The sequence below is a fragment of the Aulonocara stuartgranti genome, assembly GCF_965226115.1.
Source record: "Aulonocara stuartgranti genome assembly, chromosome: 17".
NCBI lineage: Eukaryota > Metazoa > Chordata > Actinopteri > Cichliformes > Cichlidae > Aulonocara > Aulonocara stuartgranti.
In genome coordinates, this window is record NC_138953.1 from 17,216,392 (window position 1) to 17,236,928 (window position 20,537).

Genomic DNA, 20,537 nt, shown 5'->3' on the forward strand with positions numbered 1-20,537 from the left:
ATTGTGCCAGAAATGGGCCTCCATATGCAGAGCTGTGTGGTCTTGGAATGAGGCGTTGGCCGATTGGAGGGATCAGACAGATTAGATGCTGTGCAGCGCATCAGAGGAAAACTGAATCATCGAAGAATGAAGAAAAAGCCGTCAGCCTCTCTGAATCTGAACATGTCTCTTTAATGTTTTGAACACAGTCTGTCAGACTTGAAACACCACAGGGTGCAGCTCACACAGAGGCAGGGTAGAACAGATCCTATCAATGTGACCCGCACAGGTTAGCAGCACACTCATCTGGCCACTGTGGAACAGGTGAGGCTGCTGGCAGTGTTCCCAGCTCACTGACTCGACATTAAAAGAACTCCCCCAGGCTCTGTTTCCATGAAGCAGCATCACCAAGTTACCTGAACCACACCTGGGGCCTGCTCTCACCTGGTGTAAGTGTGTAAATCGGCGAGGCGGTGCGTGGAAACGGAGCCTGAAGAGGAACAACAGGAATGTGGTTCGACTCGGAGCAGCCGTACAGAAGTTCATTCATGACAAAACTACTGACAGAGGGGAAATCTGAAACCCTGGCGAAAGCAAAGCTCTCTGCAGGTCAATGGTCAACACCTGAAAACAGTTTCAATTGCTGGTGCAGATACAGCTACTGATTTTGGCAGGGGAAAGCTTGTCCAAGCTCTTATTTTAGCGGGCAGTTTGAGATAACAGGAAAAGCTGGAATAGTAGCTAAAACATAGAATCGGTTTAAAATTTTGAAACAAATAATTATCAGATCCTTTAAACTCTGTTCAAAAACAACAGAACAAAGTTGAAACTGATAAGTTTTAAAAATGTGCCAATGCAGCAGCAGGTTTGTTTTAAAAGCTTCTGAAGGAGATCCACCGACAGCTGCAGTCTGCGCAAGATCTGTTTGTCAAATGATCTGTCTCAAAGATCTGTTTTCAAAGTTCTCCCCACTAAAGCTAATGATCAGCTGACCACATGCTTCCTGTGCCGTGACTCCATCGCCTCCACCTGCAGCTGCTGATCTGCTCTGCAGCAGTTTTTGCAGTTTTGTGGTGGCCCACCAGAGGGCTCCACTCACACCAAGGTCGGGAGGAGAGGTTCTGCTGGTTTTTGGCACAATGTGTTCAGTTGTTGTGTGGAGATGAATAAAGTCGGAATGGAAAGTTACAGCTCCTGTCTCGTCTGTACAATACCTCCACAGTTTCATATTTTTTGTCCACGACAGCAACTGGGCCGGCTCGGCCTGCAGGGAGGGGAGCAACCGTGATCCCCGCAAACTTCAGCAGGTCTCAGAGTGCTGATCAGTAGTTTTGTCATGAAAAATCATCCTCTGAGCGTCTGCTCATCTGCTGGACTCTTACTGAGGATCACAGGTCTAGAAAACAGAGTCTCTGGAAAACAGAAACATTCAGGAGAAGTTTATGAAGAGTTTGCTGAGAAGACTTTTCTTTGCTATTCGGACACCTGCAGGATTATTTTCCATTTTTGGGGTGATCTGATCGTTTCAGACACCTTGAGTCATTGAATTAGCACCATTTGATCCTGTAGGCATTGCTGAGTCCTACAGCGTGACTGACAGGTGCTAGGTCCAATCAGATCGTCTGTAGCAGGTAAAGAGTTCTGCGGTTGGTTTCTGGTTCATGACGAATGTGTTGTGTCTTTGAGTCTGTTCAGCAGAACAATCACAGATAAAATCTTTTCCGTATATAATAGGTTTCTATTCAACATCATATCCACTCCATCCATAAGCATCTTCATTCAGACTCAAAAATCTCCTAAAAAACAAAAACATGATGGTTCTCATGGTGTGTTTTTTCCGGCTGTGCTTGGATGAACGGTGCTTTCATGGCACTGTGACATGAATCACTCTTTGCTCACTCTTAACTGGATGTGGAACGATACTTCACTTTTTTTTACATCTTTTGGCAGCATGCTAAACATTAACTGCAACACCACAAATAGCTAAAGCCTCAAACTTAGTTGAACATGCTGAAGAAGAGCAGAGAGCAGATGCAAACAAACCTTCACCATGAGTGACCGACCACCAACACACCACAGAGAGGACAGCCAATCAGCAAAGAGAGGAACCAGCCGCTCAGCTATGCAACCAGGACATGAAACTAAAGGTTGAAACAATAGATGCAGAGACAATATCAGAAGGTCCACATGGAGAGACATTTCTCTGGATCTACAATCATGTCTGCAAAGCGGTCTTCTACAAGCTTCCAGAACGTTCTGCAGACTTCACTCACTGGACAAGGTCAATAATAAAAATAAAAATATTCAATAGTATAAAAGGTCAGTAATGACAAACCTTATTTTTCTCCCCTGATGAAACAGTGCGAACCTTTTAGGGGAGTGTGAGGATTCAGCCACAGGCTGAAACAACGAAAAGTTATTTATGCTCTTAATCGCCCAATAGAGCTGCAGGTTAAACATTAACACCTTTACCTGCAATGTCCTGGCATGAAGTCTGTAGTTCATGTGAGAACAATGAAGCTAACATAATGGGAAATTTCCTGGGCAGATCCCTCACCTGAACCACACAGTGTACTCAGAGTATCACTGAAGAGTACAGCTGAAATGAGCACTTCCTGACGTGTTCTACATGTGAGACAAAAGATCAGCCTGGAGTCCTGGACATATAAACCTTATCACTATTTGCTTTTCCCTTCATCAGGATCATCAGGCAGTTCTGACGAGACATCTCTCAGTGAGTTTATGAAGCAGCTCTCGTCTGAGGAAGAACCACCTTGCGGCGGTGATGAACGACTAGTTCCCCTCTCTCACAAACACTTTTTACCCACTTGTCTACAGCGCTCTGCTCACAGACTGATGGATGCAACAAATCAGCGACAAAAAGCTCGATACCAAAGCAATGCATTAGCTGAATTTTTTTTCATTGCCACCGATACATGAACACGCGAGCGAGTGAGCGAGCGGCTACGCTAAGCAACGTTTCCACAGAGAAACAAATGTTAGCTCAAAATCTACAGCGAGCTTAAACACAAGAGGATTACAACCATAGAACAGTAGTTTGGTCTTTTTTTTTGATCAAAATAAAGCATTTAAACTATACTTTCATATATAAGCAATAAAAAATATGTAACATCTCAATACTCCAGTAATAACTCTTACATTAATATTGTGCTCATTGGGATTCTATCTCTTTACATATATTTATTCATTCTTATAGATAGCTATAAATATTATTTTTCTTGTTTTGCATCCCCGTGCAGCAGGAACTGTGCGGCACCTCCAGCTGTCGACAGTGCAAAGACCTCATTGATATGGTTTATGAACAGACACCTGACCACCGTGGCTGATGGGAGTGTGGAAGGCAATTAGTGGTTAATGACAAGATGGTATGAGGCTGACAGTTAGCACCACAGAAGGTCCAGAGAATCAATCCACTTCAGAACTTTAGGAGGAATTGGTCCAGAGGGAAATATCCACTCAAAAGGTCAAGAATAACCATCTACCCCAATAGGATGAACCACCAGAAGGCCATTAAGGACAGCACTTCGCAGAGGTTCCATCGGATATATTCCCTGGAGATCCATTCACTCTAGAACTCCAGGAACGATCACGAAGTTCTGAAAGACTAGAAGAAGGAAGTTCTTCTCCAAAGGTTGGTTGCACTAACTTAAGAAGGTATTTATAACCTGATGTTCTAAGTCAGGCCTGAGAAGTATTGGTAGTTGCACCATTCAGCCTTAAGTCTTCTTGCAAATCTTGGCATGTTCTTCAAACCAGAAAATGAAATTGTTGAGAACTATACACTCTTTTAGCGGACTGATTTGAAACAAGATAAGCTACCTGACCTAGTACATTCATCAACACTGAGAAAACTCGAGCTCCCGGAGAAAACTTCACCAGCACAACAAAAACATACAACCACTGCATAGCTGGTCTGACCCAAGCTCAAAACCAGGACCCTCTGAGGCACGGAGCCACTGTGCATTTGTTTCTATGAGCAATAAATTAATTTTACAACAAGCAAGCTATGCAGACTGTTACAGATACAACAACGAGGAGTTGACTCTCTTGATCTGTTTGAACTGACTGGAGAGCCTTAAAGTTTGAGTTGGTTCATGACCGAGCATTTAGTGGTGCTGCACTTTATCACACTTGTGCTTCATGAGCATCAACAATTACATGACCATATCCTTGTTTTACCCAGGAGGTCTTCTGCCTATGCCCGGTCAATAAAATGACTTATTTAGGTCCTAATGCCATGCTTCTCATGTTCTATCACGCTAGACTGCTTGGCGATCAGTGTGTCCTTGAGATAACGAATGATGTTTCAATTTTCTTATTTGTAGTAATTTTTTTTAAAATTTACTTTCATCTAAATTAAAAAAGCTGTTTTTAGCTGCTCTCTTACCACAGGGGGTCACAACAGCTGTACAAGTTTGATGTGGTAGAGGTTTACAATGAAGGCCCTTCCTCAAGCAACTAGAATTAAACCAGTGACCTTTTATTTCCCAAGTAAATGTGTTAACCACTAAAACACCAAAAGTAAACAGTTAGCAAGAATGCTTGCTGTTACGCAACACCCATCTTCATGTGCATGTTCGAGTGAACGAGTTTGCTACCACCGGGCATAGTTAAGGCTGGCTGGTGCAGTCAACATAAAGTTCACTCTAGACTGGTCTCAAATACTGATCTTGCAGTTAGAACTGGGTTTAATAAAAGCAGCTGCTCCAACTGTCCCCCAATATTAGGCTGGACCAAACCCCTCAAAACCCTCATGAACTCGAGGAGGCCAGAATGAACTCTCCAATGACTAAACTCCAGAAGACCAAGAGGCCAATCGGGTTGAAGACCATCAAGGACCATCTACTCCACAAGTTCAGGAATGAATTGCTGCTCCAGCTGTCTAAAAAGTAACGACTGAATCAAGAGGTTCAGGAAGGATGATCATTAATGATGCTCTTTAGGAAGCACTTCAGTGGAAAATACAAGTCAAACTCATGTCTAATGAAACAGAGCTGAGAGTGACGGACAGACAGTTCAGGACCCTGTAAAGTACCGGAGGTCTCCAGGAGAGACGTCCAAGTTTTCAGACATGGATTGTGGTCCAGACTTGTTTTGGGTTTACCGGCACAGACGTACACTAGCTCAACAGAGCCCAGAGTGTAAATTGGTTAGTTTCATGGTTTCCCTTAGACCTTTCAGGTTCTATGTGGTTTAAAACTTTCAAAACCAGCTGAGTCCTGATCCAAAGAAGTCCAAACCAGTTTACGGGTAGCTGGTCACTGCCGCCTGTTTCTGTGCGAGACGTCGCAGCTCCTCCCTGATGGCCTTTATAAGAGAGGCGGAGGTGTGGGCGGATGGTGATGCATCCTCAGGCGGATATTCTGGAGTAGGTGAGGTCAGGAGGAGAGGTGGAGCTGACGGGTCCCGCAATGAGGAGCTGGGCATCTGGAAAACAGAGGAAGAGGAGAACTCAGGAAAGGACATCACCTGTGAAAAGAAAGGAGAAAGGGTGAGACATTTCAGCTCCACCTGTGCACCACCAAGCTATTTTCTTTACTGATTTCACCACTCACGCTCTCTCTGCTGGCTCCCGGCCTGGAAAGGTCCTGGTCTGAATGCTGCTGATTCCAGCTAGAGCCAGTGGGGCCCGACATGCTGCGACCCACCCCAGGGTATGCTCCAATCTGACTGGACAGACCCACCTGGGTCAGGTGATGGAGCTGTGCACCTGGAGGTCAGTGAAACCAGTCAGCAGATACAACATTAGTAAATCATCAGCCTGTGTGGAAACAAACTGAATACAGACAAAGTCATGTGAGGTTTGTTACCTTTGGCTTTATTGTCAGAGTCATGAGAAAAAAATGCCTCGTCCCACATTAACTAACCTAATCTACAGTCTCTGGGTATTCACACACAATATGATTCTTTTCAGAAATCTTGAGAGAATGATAATTCTTTCTTTCCTAAACTGTTAGAAATGCTGTATATTTGTTGTAGTGTATGGCACCACCAGAGGGCAGCCTCTACCGCATGACCAGTCAGCTGAATTATGCGTTACCTCTGCACATTTTGACTGTTTGAGACAAGTTCAGGATCTAAAACACGTCAGAAAGTGAAAATAAGAGGAGAATATTTTAGACTCAGATTTGATTCATTCATTTTACTTTAATCTGTATATTTCATGGCATAAAGTTACAGAACTGAATGTATTTATTGACTCACTGAGGCCATCCTCAGTGCTGTCGCTGCCCAGCAGGGGGCCGGTCATGTATATAGCTGCAGTGACTTCTATGAACCCCCCATCATGAAAAGTAGATACCTGCTGTCAGGTCATATAAACTGAACGCACGGTGAGCTGTTATTTGTTGATGGCTGTGACTGTACCTGTGCTCCCTCCTACAGGTCGAGGTCTAGAGGAGGAGGGTGGGTCCTCATACTGCCCCCTGTTGGAGTAAATGGACTCCTGCAGCTGATCTCCAGTAGACACATACCCTCCTGAGCTCAGCCCCTGCCTGTAGAAACACACAGAGAATGAGCTCTGGTTCTGACCTAGTACTCAGACTGGACCAAGTCTTCTGTATTCTGATACTAACCTCTGCAGGAGGCCCTGGACTGAGGTGGGGGACATCCCCAGCTCTGCATATCTCTGCAGGAAGAAGAGAAAGAAGAGAATTAAACCAGAGCACGAGTTCCTGACAGAAGTATCTGCTTCATCTGCAGGTCCACACACTCACTGCAGAGAAGGGGCTGTGAGGGGGGGCTGCTGGGTAAGAGCCCCACTGCTGGTTTGGGGGCCAGCTCTGAGGGGAGGGGCTGGGCAGGGCAGAGCTTACCCCGGCGCTGCCCTGCGAGGACGGCGACACCAGGGCGAAGGCGTCATCCAGAAGAGAGTGCATCTGCTGCCGGGCCTCTTCAATGGAGGGCTGGGGGGGCATGTAGGGTGGCGGGGCCGGGGCAGGGTCAAAGACCTCGTCAGTGGGGGAGGGGCTGCCGTGGTCCGGGGGCAGGTCGGGGTCTGACTGTAGGAAATGAAGTAGAACATCAAGTCAGCGCTCTGCTGTCTTACAAAAAAAGTCCACAGGGCTCAAAAAGACTTCCTGTGTCACTCAGAGTTCAGTAACAGTGTACAGCTCTGTCCACGTCATGCTGACGACACCATCAGTAACAGATCAGATCAGCCGTGTACCTCCAAACACTCAAACATTATGTGTGTCTGTGAATGCTTAGAACAGGCAACATATCCAGCTCACACCTACCTTGCTTATTTGATGGTTAAATTTTGTTTGCCTCACCATGTAGGCCACGTTGTTGAGTCCGGGGTATTTCCTGTAGGTGGCGCTCTGATCGGTGAGCAGCCGGTCTCTGTCTGTGTCAGGAAGACTTCCAGGTCCTGGCTGAGCCCGCCGACTCCTAGGAGAGCGCCTCCCTCTGGCAAAAAAACACAAGAGTCAGGCTGGAAACAGATGGGACAATAATGAGCTTAGCTTTGGTGCTAACAGGGATGCGGTTGGTATGTCTTAAATATGATTTCTCTAGAGTTTGAGGTCTCCTGCAGGGCCTCCTCCCAACTGGGCATGTCTGGAGGTGCTCAGGAGGCACTGATCAGACTGAGAAGGAGCACGGCTCGATTCTGAGCTCCTCCTGTGTCAGGTTGAAACGGACATCTTCGAGCTAAGCTCTCTTTCTTAACCTCACAGCAGCAGTACGGTACAACTCCTGCATGGAGCACCAATCCACCAGTCCATCTCAAGCTCCACCTTCCCCTTTGTCCGCGAGCCCAAAGAGAAAAATCAGCTATTGTCCACACAGCCTCCAAGACCTACATCATTTGCAAAGAGCAGGGATAAAATGCTAAGATTCCCAAAATGCACACCTTCTTCACCCTGGCTACCCTTTGAGGTCATGTTCATGAATATTACCTACAGGATCAAAGACATGCACCAACCCTGAAGGACTGACAAGAGTATTGACTATGTGTCCTTCTGAGGACATCAGTCCCATTCATCTGGATGTAGTGTTTTCAGTGAGAGAAACATTTCATCATCATCCACTTCTTCTGTCTTTGCTGCCTGCAGGTTCCCCCAACCTTATAAACTGTACAATCAATTAAATCAGTGCTGCAAGTTTTGGTCATTATGCAAATGTAATGCTATGTCCAGATGAACAGAATCAACTTTCTGGGATTTCCTTACCTGTGTGACTGAGCATGCGTCAAGGAAGTCTGAGAACACGTTTGTCTTTGAGGGAACTGAGTCAGCTTTCGCTTTAGTCACACAGAAGCAGCTGTTCATGGAGAATGAAATATTCTTTTTTCACCTCAGGTAGGGTCTGACCTTTTCCTGGAGTCGGTGGGAGTTGGGGGTGAGGCAGCATCGGCCTGCAGGATGCAGTCCATGTGGTCGTGGGCAGAGCTGTAGAGTCGCTGTGCCACCTCACTCTGAACTGGACCATCTCCAAATGCGTCCATGATGTCATCCATGGAGGGAAACTCGCACTGGCCCCGCCTCTTAGCACGCTGTCGCAGTTTGTTCCGGTGATGCTCGATCTCTGACTTGTGCCGCAGCGCCACCTGCAGGAACAGAGACGGTTGACTACAGTTAATGATGATGACCTCATGGCAAGCTGTGACTGGATGTATTTTTGTTGTCAACTCACCTCTGTGTTGACCTTTTCAGTGAGGGAGGGGCTTGGCTGTGATGGGGCATGTGGCTGCGGTGGGCTCGGACGTGGCTGCATGGCGATGAGCTGCACCTTGTTGGCCTGACGACGGGTGCCGTCAGATGACCCGCGGGACAGGCGGTCCACATGGTCAAAGATGGAGGACGAGGACAGCAGTTCGTCCGGGCCGCTGCCTGATGGAGCACCTGTGGAAGGAGAGGTCAGAGGACAGAAAAAAGTGAAAGGAGACTTAAAGACCAACAGAGAAGTGAAAGCTCAGACTCCCAGGATGCATTTCACCAGTGACCATCTACTGAAAGCTTGCAGAGCGAGTAGGTCAGTCCCATAGACATCCATGTTAAAGCTTTACAGCAGAAATAAACGTGTTTATGTGTGCAGAGCTGCAGTTACTGCAGAAGGATAAAAAGTGACAAGCAACCAACAAGGAGATGAAGATGGCGATGATAAGGATAATGATGAAAAAGTGGGAGAAAAAAACTTTTTCCCAGAATAAGCAGCAGAAGAAACAAAGAGAGAATGAGGGAAATCCCTCAGACAGACCAAGACCCCCAGCACAGAGGTCAGAGGTCATATGCAGAGGACATCCAGGAGGCTGACAACTGCGGTCAGATCTTCAGCATTACTCAGGGTTGTGTTTGTTACTGTCAGAGAAATTATTTTACCAGAAATAACCTTCAAACTATAGAGAAGTCTGAATATAAACATTTAGACAACAAGCATGTATATTCCAAGTGTACAAGAATAATAAAAAAGAGAAGTTAATAAAGTAAGAGTGGAAAGTAAAATTCGCTCCATCATTTAGTGATGATCAGTATTCAGATTTAGCTTACTGCTGATGACTCGCCTCATAAACCAGGACCTGTTCTTCCCTTTATGAGTTAAGGTATTGTTGTCGCTGGTACTGTGATTACTGGAGACGGATCGATTTGACACAGTCACAGATTAATTATTATTATTGTTTAATCTGTGAATTTAAAGGTTGAGCTCTTGTCTCTGCAGCATCGCAATGCTTCACGTGTTGATAGGAAATGTGGATTGGAGATCGGTGTGTGAGAAGGTGGTAATGTGTTGGCATGGTAACGTACCCATTTTGCTCCTCCCTTCAAGTAGGCAGTGCATTAAACAGAAAAGACAAAGTTTGAACAGAGCAGAGCCTCCATCCTTTGTTTACAGCCTATTCATTACAAATACTAAAGCTGATTATGTCACTGTGGCTCTCACCATTTTTGGGTGTCTTCCTGTGCTGTTTCCCCTCGCTGGGTGTGGCCACAGGTCGGGTGCTTTCTTCTGCTGACTCCCTGCCGCTCGATTGGTCGCTTCCTAACGAGTCGCCGTCTGATGGGCTGAGCCTGACAATGGACACAACAGGTAAATGGTAAATGGCCTGCATTTGTATAGCGCTTTTCTAGTCCCTAAGGACCCCAAAGCGCTTCACACTACATTCAGTCATTCACCCATTCACACACTGGCGATGGCAAGCTACATTGTAGCCACAGCTGCCGGATTAAGTAAAATTTTGAGATACTTCAGTAAAAATGTTCGATGTCGACGATTTCTCTGAATGAAAAATAATCGTGTCAACGAGCCAGTGAAGTTCATATTCTATATTTTTTAACAAGTTTGTTTAATAAGTCACAACATATTCCTAACCTCCCCCTGCGGCGGCTCAGCCGCGACACCTTTGTGGATGATCCTTTGGATTTGGGGGTGTTGAGGTCTCCGCCATCGGAGGGCGTGGCTTCCTTTACTGGTGCAGGAAGTGGACCGGACTCCTGGATCACCATGATGTCATCCTTACTGTGCTGACCCAGGTGAAGCTTTGCAAAGTCGAAGCCTTTAACGCTGGGAGCCTGAAGCTGACAGAGGATATGGATCAGGGGTCAGTAAGGTAACAAAAACATCATGTTGGTGGCTAAAATCCTAAGATTGCAAACACAGAGGACAGAAAAACACCAGGTGTCATCGCCTGTTAATTTTAAAGTGCCAGTCCTTTTTGTTGACCTCTGACCTTTTGCCTCTGCTGGATGGTGTTAATGGCGTCCGGCTGGAACTCAAGCTTCTCGGAACCGCAGAGCTTCCAGTACAGGATGATGATGATGAAGACGGCCAGTACAACCGGGACAACAACACCGACAATCAGCCAGATGCTGCTGCTCTGAGTCTCAGCTGGAGGGACAGAGATCGTCTCCACAGCTGGAAACAGAATCAAAAAGATCAAACTTTATCAATATGACACTTTCTGAACCAATCAGAAGCAGTTTGGACACACTCAGCATTGGACTCACGTTGGGCCAGCGGTTTCTGCACACGGTGTCCAAGGACAATGGCGGCCCTTTGAAGGTCCACACGGTTCAGAGTGGCGGCGGTCACCTCAGCAGGGACCCTCTCTCCACCGGGACCCTCCACAAAGTAAAAGACCTCCAGAGGGCGCTCTGCCCCTGACAGCCTGGAGACCCGCACCACCTGAGACACAACCGGTTCAGTGCACATTCACATTGTACAGGTACACACACCTCTGTCTGGTGGCATTACATCAGCCATCATTGCCTTGTGCGTGTACCTGTAGACTGTTGTTGCCCACTGCTGTGGCTCTCTTCCAGCGCCTCCTACTGGTTTCCTGCAGTCCCTCCTCCAACAGCAGAGCCAGGCGTCTCTCCAGACGAGCCTTAAAGCTTCTCTCAGCCACCAGCTGCTCCTGAACTCCCAGCAGGACTGATACCACACAAAGGGGAGTTCGTCAGAGCGAAGCTAACACATACCATCATCCACACAGTACAAAAACATCATACCAAAATGTAAAAAAAAGAGAGTGGGTTTCTTACCTGTACGGACCCAGGTGGAGCGCAGGTGGTGTGAAGTGTTGAGCTCAGGGTAGTGAAAGGCTGTTAACAGAAGTTTGATAAAAACGCTTTACATATTGTCGGTTTAATGTTTACTGTGACATGTGATGGGTTTGTGTATCGTCTCGTACGTTCAGCGATCTGCAGCGCAGGAAATCCCACGTAGAAGCTGAACTCCACCAGGCTGAGCTTCCTCAGGTGTTCACTGACCTCTGACCCCGGCAGGTAGCCCCGGCCATCCCGCACCGCAAACGTGATGTCGACGGGAACCTTCTGCTCCACCGCTGGCCGGGCCACGCTTATGGTGATGTTCAGCAACTGTGTGAAGAAGTAAAAGAAATTAGAAAAGCGAACGGCTTTAAATGGTGACCACACACGAGGCAGACTCACCTGTACGGTGGCGTTCCCTCCCTCATGTAATCTCTTCCGTGTCTCTGCGTACGCCATGGTGAGCCCTCTCTCCACCCGTTCACTGAAGTTGCAGACTCGGATGTCAACATGAGTGGGAACAAACTGCAGCACAGAGTGGATCTGATACCTGAGGTCAGGTATGGTGTACAGTGGTGAAACTGTGGGAATGGGGCCGAAGCGTGGCGGCGGTCGGCGGAGGGCATTGATGACGGACATGGCAGTGAAGATCAGCGGTCCCGACACAACACGAAAGGCAAAACTGGATGGAGTTCTTAGGAACTGAAAAGGAAACAACCAGGGAAGAGTGGAAAGTTATTAACAATTTTTAAGTTTAGCTTAATATCTAATAAGGATTCAGTAAAGTAAATGAATAAATGAAAGAGAAGGCATTAAAAAAATAAAGAAAAGTATGCATCAGATGGCATATTTTCATGGATTAAATGGTTTTTATTGATTTTTGTGTAATTTAAAAGCTTGGACCTTCTCCTGCTGCCTCTAACAGTCTATGGACTGATTTCTATGTGAAAGACTAAAATCTAAAGGATGTCAGGTTTATACTCCGAGTGTCTCGATGCCTCTGCTCCCAGTAAACAACAAGCTAACATTAGCTTAGAAACAGAGTTCACTATTACAAAGTTAATAAATGACTGGCTCCCAGCACAACGCAAACTCCACATAAGCATGAACCAGAACGTCAGTGACACAGTAACGCACAGAGATCAGTCTCTGGTCATTGGTTGGTTGCTTTGGACAAACTAATGAGGAAGAAAATCCAGTGAGAAAGACAAATATTAGCCGATCATTGTCTGTGTGTTTGACTAAATTCTGACCAGTACTGCAGATAGAGTAGTGATTCTTGTGACTGCAGCCGAATGAGCTAAAAACAAACACTTCAGAGCGAGAACATTAGAGGACGGGCTGGGATTAGCCTGTTTCATGTGAAGTCTGTGAAGCAGGAGCTTGACTGTGAGGGGAAACCACAGTCAGCATCAGCAGGACGGAATCATGCAGATCTGAGAAGCAGCGATTCTGTTTGTACCTGCAGCTCCACTGAGCGGTTGAAGTCTTTTTTCAGAAGATCTCGGACCTGACTGAAACCAGCAGACGAGCCTTTGGAGCTGACTGCAGGGCACACAAACATGGAAGACATCAGTGATTAGACAGAACATGTGCAGCACCTGGAGGTACGGTCACATGACCTTCTAAGACTCTTACCTACTCTGACCAGGTACATTTCTGGCTTGGTGACATTGCACAGGTATTGTCTGGTGGGTGGTGTCTGGGCCACTCTGGGTGTGGTGACTGGAGGGGCTCTGGTCAGGCTGATGGCTGTGATTTGGGTGGTGGTGATGATGGCGGTGGTTGTTGTCGTGGTAGCCTTAGTAGTGGTTGCGGCCTTGGTGGGAGGAGCCTTTGCTGGCATCTCAGTGACCACTGTGGGCCTCTCTGGCCTCTCAGGGCGGGTGGGGGGTCCCAGTGGTGGAGGGGGAGGCACCCAGCTGGTGGTGTTGGACGGGGGTCGGGAAGGGTGCCTGCTTGGGACCGAGACATAGTCTTTGTGTTTTGGAGCAAGAGCAGTAGGGGTGGAAGGGATCTTGGGGGTGGCTGATGGAGCAGGTGTCTTCTCCTCACCTGTGAGGATAGGTGTAAGGATGAGGGGAGGTGTGGGCTGTCTTGGGGGATGCTTAGGCTCCAATCCTAGAGGAGCAATGGGGCTCGAGGATGGGGTAGAAGGAGGATGGTGGGTGTGTGTTGCTGTAGGTGTAAGGACAGGTTTGGAGTCGTTCTCATTTACCTTTTCCCTCTCCTTCTCCTTCTCCCTCTCCCTCTCCCTCTCCTTCTCCCTCTCCCGAGCCAACAGGTTTGTGTAGTACTCCAGACTGTTCATGTCAGGCAGCAGCAACTCCGTCGGCTCCAGTGGGATCATGTCCTCCAAGTCATAGTCCTCATCCCAGGTGGGGAAGACATCTGGATGGGCAGGCTGAGTGTGAAGGGGAATGTTGGGGGTTGAGGAGGAGGGGGAGAGGGGAAGTTTGGATGACAGTGAGAGGGTGGGGCGAGCAGGAAAGGAGGTGTCATAAGAGACCCAGTCCCCCCCATTGTCCCCATCATAGGGGTGGCTGGGCAGTGGCGTGGCGAGGGCCATCTCGTCACCTTCAGGTACCATGAAGGACAGAGTCTCCAGGTAGTCCCCAGACCCCCAGGCCTCCTCCAGTGAGGGCCCCTGTTCCCAGGGGGGAGGAGGAGTGAGGGTGGGCTGGCTATGTGGGGGAAGTGGTGGAGGTAGACTGGGGGACAGGAGGTCTGGAGGTCTCAGGAGGAGGTGGATCCCCTGAGCACCAGAGTCTGGGTCCTCTGCTGAGCCTGCACCACCACCGTTACTGTGGTATCCAGAGTCTGAGGGGTGGCTGGGAGGTGAGGGTCTAGAAGAGGTGGAGGATGATGATGGTGATGACGGATGTGACGAAGAATCAGTCGTTCTGTTGAATTCCAGCACAACTGTGGGCCAGAAGGACAGAAGTCGTGAATTTAAAAGCTCAACATTATACCTCAAGAGTGAGCGTGTGCCATAACCAGATTGTTACCAAACACGAGGGAATAAACCTGAAGGACCCTGAAAGAAACTGATAATCAGAATCAGAATCAGAATCAGAATACTTTATTGATCCCTGGGGGAAATTATTAAACATGAACAAATCTGAAGACCCTGAAGACCCGAATAAACCTGAGGACTGGTAAGAACCTAGGGACCCTGAATAAACCTAAGTAAAAAGTAAGAAAGTAAAAGCAGATCTATGGAGGACGTTTCTATTTTTGTGCAAATCTAACTGAACTTTGTGCTATATTAACATAAAGGTAAAATAGTATCTGTAGATGGGAACACAAACTTTATTCAGTTTTTTATTCTAATTGCAGTCAGCTTTAATCTGAACAAAAAGAAGGAAAATAAAAAATATATCTCCGTTTTCTGGTGCCTGCATTGTAGAGGGTGACTTTGCTCTAAACAGGAAATGACTACAGTCACGGGTTAAAGTGGATTCAGCAGGTGGGGGAACACTAAAAAATCAGTTTTAGTGGCTCAGTGTGAGGAAAAAAATCAAACTCACAATACTTTCTACTGAGAGCTCCAGTAGATTTTCTTAATGTACAGGCTGTGATCAGCTGACCTGCTGCTCTTTGCGGATTTACACACCTGAATTCAACCAGATGTGAGCAGATGTTTCATGAGTTGTTCTGGCTGATTTCCATACACTGACAGTACACTGTTTATGCTGTCTTTATATCGTTTATATCATTGTTTTCTACATTAAATCCATCACAGTTCAGCAAACTAACCTGCTTATCCTGCACTAACTTGCAGAGGATTTTCATGCAGCCTTTAAATAACTCAGTTAAGTCTACCTCAGTTTGTTTAGCAGCATGATTCGCAATATGAAGAAACATAATTTCACATGTACAAACCCAATATCTGATGCAAAAACATGTAAGCTTTCTTTTCTCTCCCTGTGAAATACAGCAGCTCAAAGAAAGGGCTGTAAACCGAAACTAATGAGCCTGTTTTGAAAATGTAAGGAATAGAAATCTCAGATACTTATTTAAAATGTAGGGAGTAAAAGTAAAAAGTCGTCAGAAAAAAAAAAGTGCAGATACCTAAAATCTGTAAGTAAGTACAGTAATGAAGTATTTGCACTTCATTTCTTTTGACCTCTGCCAGTGGCACACTCGTTTTTACAAACATATTAGTATTTTTGAATTATGATTTGAAACTGATCACAGCACAAAATAAAGAATAAACTCTGAAATGACAAAGCGTCACAAACACAGATCACCTTAATGAGACTGAGCTGGTTCAGCTTCTTTACAGCATTCATTCACACAGCAGAAACACACTCCTCTTTTTCCTCCCTTGCAGTCTCTTTAAAACCATTTGTCTTTATGACGTACACACACACACACACACACACACACACACAGCCTTGACTGGGTCTCTTTCATCTGGTCTTGGCCTTGTTGCCGTGGTGACGCCGTGCTTTGCGGCAGCATCACATGCAGAACAGAGACGAGTCATTGGTATTCAGGAGACGACGCCCTCTCACACACAGACAGACAGACTGATCGATAGATGCAGAAAATATTTATCATTTTTTAATTATAAAGAATCTCTTCAGATTGATGCACTAGGCTAACTGCTAACCTGCATTTATCTGAGCTCCTGTATTTACTGCTCTCAGCTCTGAGAAACATCTCCTGTTATTCCTGACTCTGAGGTGCCCTCACAGAACAGCTGTGGCTGAGGTGTTTTATGGCAGCACATCTGCTTCTGTACTCCATCACATTTATTTTAAAGCGTTGGGTCCTTCTGATTTGCAGTCTAAAATATAAATCTACTCAAATATGACACGATAGTATTATAGATAATCTCCTCAGCAGTAAACCTTATTCTTCTTTCACCTGCTTCCATTAGGGGGTGCCAAAGTGGATCATCTGCCTCCATCTCCCAGCATCCTCCTCTCACACTGACAACTCAGCAGTCCTCCTTCACTACATCTATGAACCTCCTCTGAGGTGTTCCTTTTCTCCTCCATCTTCATCCTCTGCCCATGCTTAGACCATCTCAGGCTTCCCACTTCACTTTGTTTATTTACAGTTTTTTTATTCACTAAGCGTTCATTATGTGCTTGCTGAGCTCTCACATCTGTTTTATTTCACATCTGCGTAGCTCTGACGTCTCATGGCACAGGTGCTCTATAGAAGAGCAGGTGGAGAATAAAAAAATTAGCCCAGGGAATTGAGCTACATTTCATTGTGGATGTATGACCATGTGATGTTTGTGGTTTTTCTTTCAGTGCACTGAAACAAGTTTCTACGTCTTCATCAGGTTGGACAAACTCTTCTTCAGTCTGAATTAAAACACAGCCATGGGTTGAAATCTGACAACCATAATGCAACATGTGATCCACAGAGGGCGCTATAATAAACACACACTCCCCGAATCTGTCATCTCTAACACAAGTCCTGAAATGTCGAGTGACGTTTCAGGACTAAAAGTGACATCACACCAACACAGTCACAACCAGCTGACCTCTGAGAGCTGTTTGTGATGAAGCAGCTTCCTGCTGCCTACATCTGATCAGCTGATGTCAGTGTAAACCTCCACAGTCTGACATCAGCAGGTCATGTGACTCTGTGTGTGCGTGAGTCAGTAATGTGGGAGGATGACAATATGGAGCTAAAATGAGACTCAGAAGAAGATTCCTGCACTGCAGTCCTTTTGAGGAAGTCCATGTTCATTTCCTGCTGTGTACAGATGGCTCAGAGGTCAGAGGTCAACATTAACAGCTAACAGCACCTAGCAAGGTTACCTGCAGCAGGTGAACTTGAGGTCACCATGGAAACCAATGTGCCAGCCACCAGCAGGACCACACCTAGTGTTTGTCTGCAGGCCGAGGTTCTGCGTTCCATCCTGGTCCTGGTGCTGGAGCTGGGGCCTGGCGAGGTCACAGCGTCCATCGTCCTCAAAGGACCGGCGGTGCGGTCCCGCTACAAAGAGCCGAAGGCCCCTCAGGAGGACCTGAGTAGCATAGAACAGCAGTCAGAAAATGTGTGTCCTGCAGGGTTCTCACCGAGCACAGGAGAACATTCTCCTGCTGGATGATGACATCATCAAACGGATCAGGAAAGATTCAGCTAAAACTCTTTTTTACCTTCATCGTTAGTTACTTTAAAAATAAAGGCTGTAAAGTTGTGTGGAGTAGTGTGTGACCCTCTGATGGGAAGGTTCATAGTTGAAACAATTCATCAAAGTTTGAAATAACAAATCTAACTATCAGCCTGACGCATTAGCTTTTGTCTCCGAACTAAAGTCCCAGCAAGTTCTGATACCCTTCCATCCACCCTGACCTCCTCCCTGCTCCAACTCAGACTACAGCTGGCCTGCTGTGGATGTTTAGGTCTGATGCTGAAACCAGTGTTTATGGACTGACGCTGTCAGATAGGAGAGAGACCAATATTCTCGATGCACACCGTCTGTGAGAGCTTTGCTGCAAAGGTAACAGTGATGAAAGAAAAACACTAAAGTGCCTCATTACAGTCCAGCATGAAGCTGAGAAGACTCTGAAGCAGTGAAAAAGTAGGAACCCAGGGACAGGCGGTGCTGCAGAAGCATTCATTGTGAAGCAGACGTGTTGCTTTGAAAACAGACAAAGACTTGCAGCAAAGACTCAAAAGACTCCAAGTAGATGCACGTATGTCATAAACAAACTCCTACATCACCTCATTCTTGAGTTATTACATTTACAAACTTGGGTGTCCTCGCTGCCCCCCAGTGCCATGACGACATACCCCATCGGACTTTTACGGTTCAGGGGTAAAATCCCCCAAAATCCTCTGCTTAAAGGATCTGAAGGTTTTTACGTGCTGTAGACCCTGCAGCAAACATTTTACTGTGACTGTGCCCTCTAGTGGTGGAAGTGCTTGGTGCTTGGTGTCCTGATGTCCTGATGTCTTATTTTGGAGGACAGCATGAAAACGTCTAAAGCCACCCCATAACAAACCCACGACCTAAAGACTGTGGAACATGCTCATTCATTTGGTTTTAGGGTGTTCTGCTGAAGGCTGCAGGGAGGAGGTCGGGTGGATGGACGGGACAACAAAGACACAGAATGATGTTAGTCTAATATTTCAAACTGTACTCGTAAAGAATTGGGTACCTTAAACTGGGGCTGTTCAGCCTGGATAAAACCCCTCTGAAACTGAAACACGGAGCGAATGAATGAAGATCACAGCTGACATTTCTGACAGCATGCAGAGCGGGGTCAGGATCAGGGCTGCCACACCATCAGAAGGTCAGTTAAACATGTACCTGCTGCTGGACCCTCACACCCGAATCACCTGATTTCAGCAGCTTCACATCCTTCATTCTGGAAGGGTGGAGGACATAAACCCAGAACATCTAGGCTTAGGCTACAGTCTAACTCTGAACCTGAAACACTTTCTCTGTGAAGATGATGAAGACCTGCTCCAACCTGCGGGTGGAGCATCTGGACCACTGACTTATTACTTCATTGTCCAGGTTTGTGATGAAGGCTAGCGGAGCTTTAATCTGCACATATTTCTGATCTCGTCTCAACTTTAACATCAGCACTTCCCTGTGAGTCAGCTCATCGTAACCAGGCTGAGCTGAGGACAGCTCTCAGGTAATATTAATAAAGAGATTACACGCAGTGTCACGTGATCCCTGCTGCTCCTCACAGCCCCTCAGTACCGAGCAAAAAGGGAGCTCTGCTTTCTCTGCAGAGCACGATTACAAATGGGTCACTGTCCCAGACCCCGGAGCCTACGAGGGTGTGCGGCTGAAGCAGGAGGCTTCAGGCTCGCCTCCACCTGCGGGGATTTTTCTGTTTGCGCAAAGCATGAAAATGTCGGTTTGAAGGATTTGCATAAAGAACCTTCAAAAATGATCAATCAGTCAATAAATCAACCATCGATCAATAAGTGAAACCACAAAGACGTGACGGTGAATATTTAAAAGGTATCCAGCTGTTTGTCTGACCGGCTTTCACAACTGTGCCTAATAAAGTGACAGGTTGGTATATTCTCTGTCAGTCCGGGTTTTTGTGCTCTGCTCGGCTCCGTTTCCAGAACACTCACTCCTCTGCCGGTCTGGCCCGGCTCGGCCTCCTCTCAGATTGACCCCATTATCGGACAGATGCTAACAGCCTCCACCCGCCCGCCGAGTCCGCGAGGTGGAGGCTGCATCCGCCCCGCATGTTCGTGTCCGGGGCTGATATGCCCCCCTCCCCCTTCCCCCGGCACGCTCCGGTCCGGTCCGGCACGGCCCAGTTTACCGTGAGGACGACGCTGCCTCCGGTGCACGGCTGAAGGAGCCTCGCTTCTTATAGCGGCCGCGGACACACAGAGCCGCAGACCCGGGATCACATTCAGACTGCAAGCCGGGCCGGGCCGGGCCGAGCCGGGCTATTCTCACTGAGTCTCTGCCACGGCGGAGACCTACCTGCCATCCTGGAGATGCGGTTCGGGCGCGTCACGCCTCTCCAAGCCGCGCAGCGCGCTCCCTGCGTGGGGAAGAAGAAGGAGGCGGAGAGTCCCCGCAGAATCACACCTCCTCCTCTTCTCCTCCTCGGAAACAGCAGCAATCAGCCTCCACCGCCCGGTGGTGTCGGTGCTGTCCGAACCCGTCACATTCACAGCGCGTCCGGTTCCGGTACCAGTCCAGCCGGCCCCTCCCAGCATCATCTGACCCGACCTGCAAGTCAAAGCGCTTCTTCTCACACACGGACCGTTATTTGAACCGGCACCGGCACAGGGCCAGGACAGCCGGATCTGACCATGAAAATGAAACAGCAGAGAACTGCTCAGCTTTTATTTTATGAAGCCAACAAAAACACACACACACTCTCTCTCTCTCTCTCTCTCTCTCTCTCTCACGCACGCACACACTCTCTCTCTCTCTTTCTCTCTCGCACGCACGCACACACACTCTCTCTCTCTCTCGCACGCACGCACACACACTCTCTCTCTCGCTCTCTCTCTCTCTCTCGCACGCACGCACACACACTCTCTCTCTCTCTCTCGCACACACACACACAAACGCACAGACTCTGC

General features: G+C 47.3%; 1 protein-coding gene across 2 annotated transcripts; it reads right to left on the reverse strand.

The window, feature by feature from the left end:
• Nucleotides 1–151: 151 nt before the first annotated feature.
• LOC309691766 (UPF0606 protein KIAA1549) lies at nt 152–20,218 on the reverse strand. Of its 2 annotated transcripts, none has more exons than XM_082509696.1 (21): nt 19,927–20,218; nt 17,276–17,484; nt 13,128–14,411; nt 12,952–13,034; nt 11,892–12,191; nt 11,633–11,819; nt 11,484–11,543; nt 11,222–11,373; nt 10,947–11,124; nt 10,670–10,854; nt 10,312–10,517; nt 9,883–10,010; nt 9,747–9,761; nt 8,638–8,846; nt 8,316–8,551; nt 7,275–7,410; nt 6,717–7,001; nt 6,576–6,628; nt 6,367–6,494; nt 5,556–5,710; nt 152–5,469 (listed from the first exon to the last, which is right to left on the reverse strand). In XM_082509696.1, the coding sequence occupies exons 2-21, from the start codon at nt 17,421–17,423 to the stop codon at nt 5,245–5,247; spliced, it is 4,353 nt and encodes a 1,450-aa protein (XP_082365822.1). In that variant the 5' UTR covers nt 17,424–17,484; nt 19,927–20,218; the 3' UTR covers nt 152–5,244. The 2 variants fall into 2 exon arrangements, with proteins under 2 accessions (XP_082365822.1, XP_082365823.1); XM_082509697.1 differs by having other exon boundaries at nt 6,816–7,001; nt 7,239–7,410.
• Between the last annotated feature and the right edge of the window lie 319 nt (nt 20,219–20,537).

What these genes read in the sequence shown, in the direction of transcription:
- LOC309691766 (XM_082509696.1), bottom strand. Translation starts at nt 17,423, where the DNA reads ATGGACGCTGTGACCTCGCCAGGCCCCAGCTCCAGCACCAGGACCAGG. An exon ending in GCAGAAACCGCTGGCCCAAC is followed by an intron (nt 10,855 to 10,946) that starts GTGAGTCCAATG and finishes TTCTGTTTCCAG; the next exon opens with CTGTGGAGACGATCTCTGTC. An exon ending in CTGAAAAGGTCAACACAGAG is followed by an intron (nt 8,552 to 8,637) that starts GTGAGTTGACAA and finishes CTGTTCCTGCAG; the next exon opens with GTGGCGCTGCGGCACAAGTC.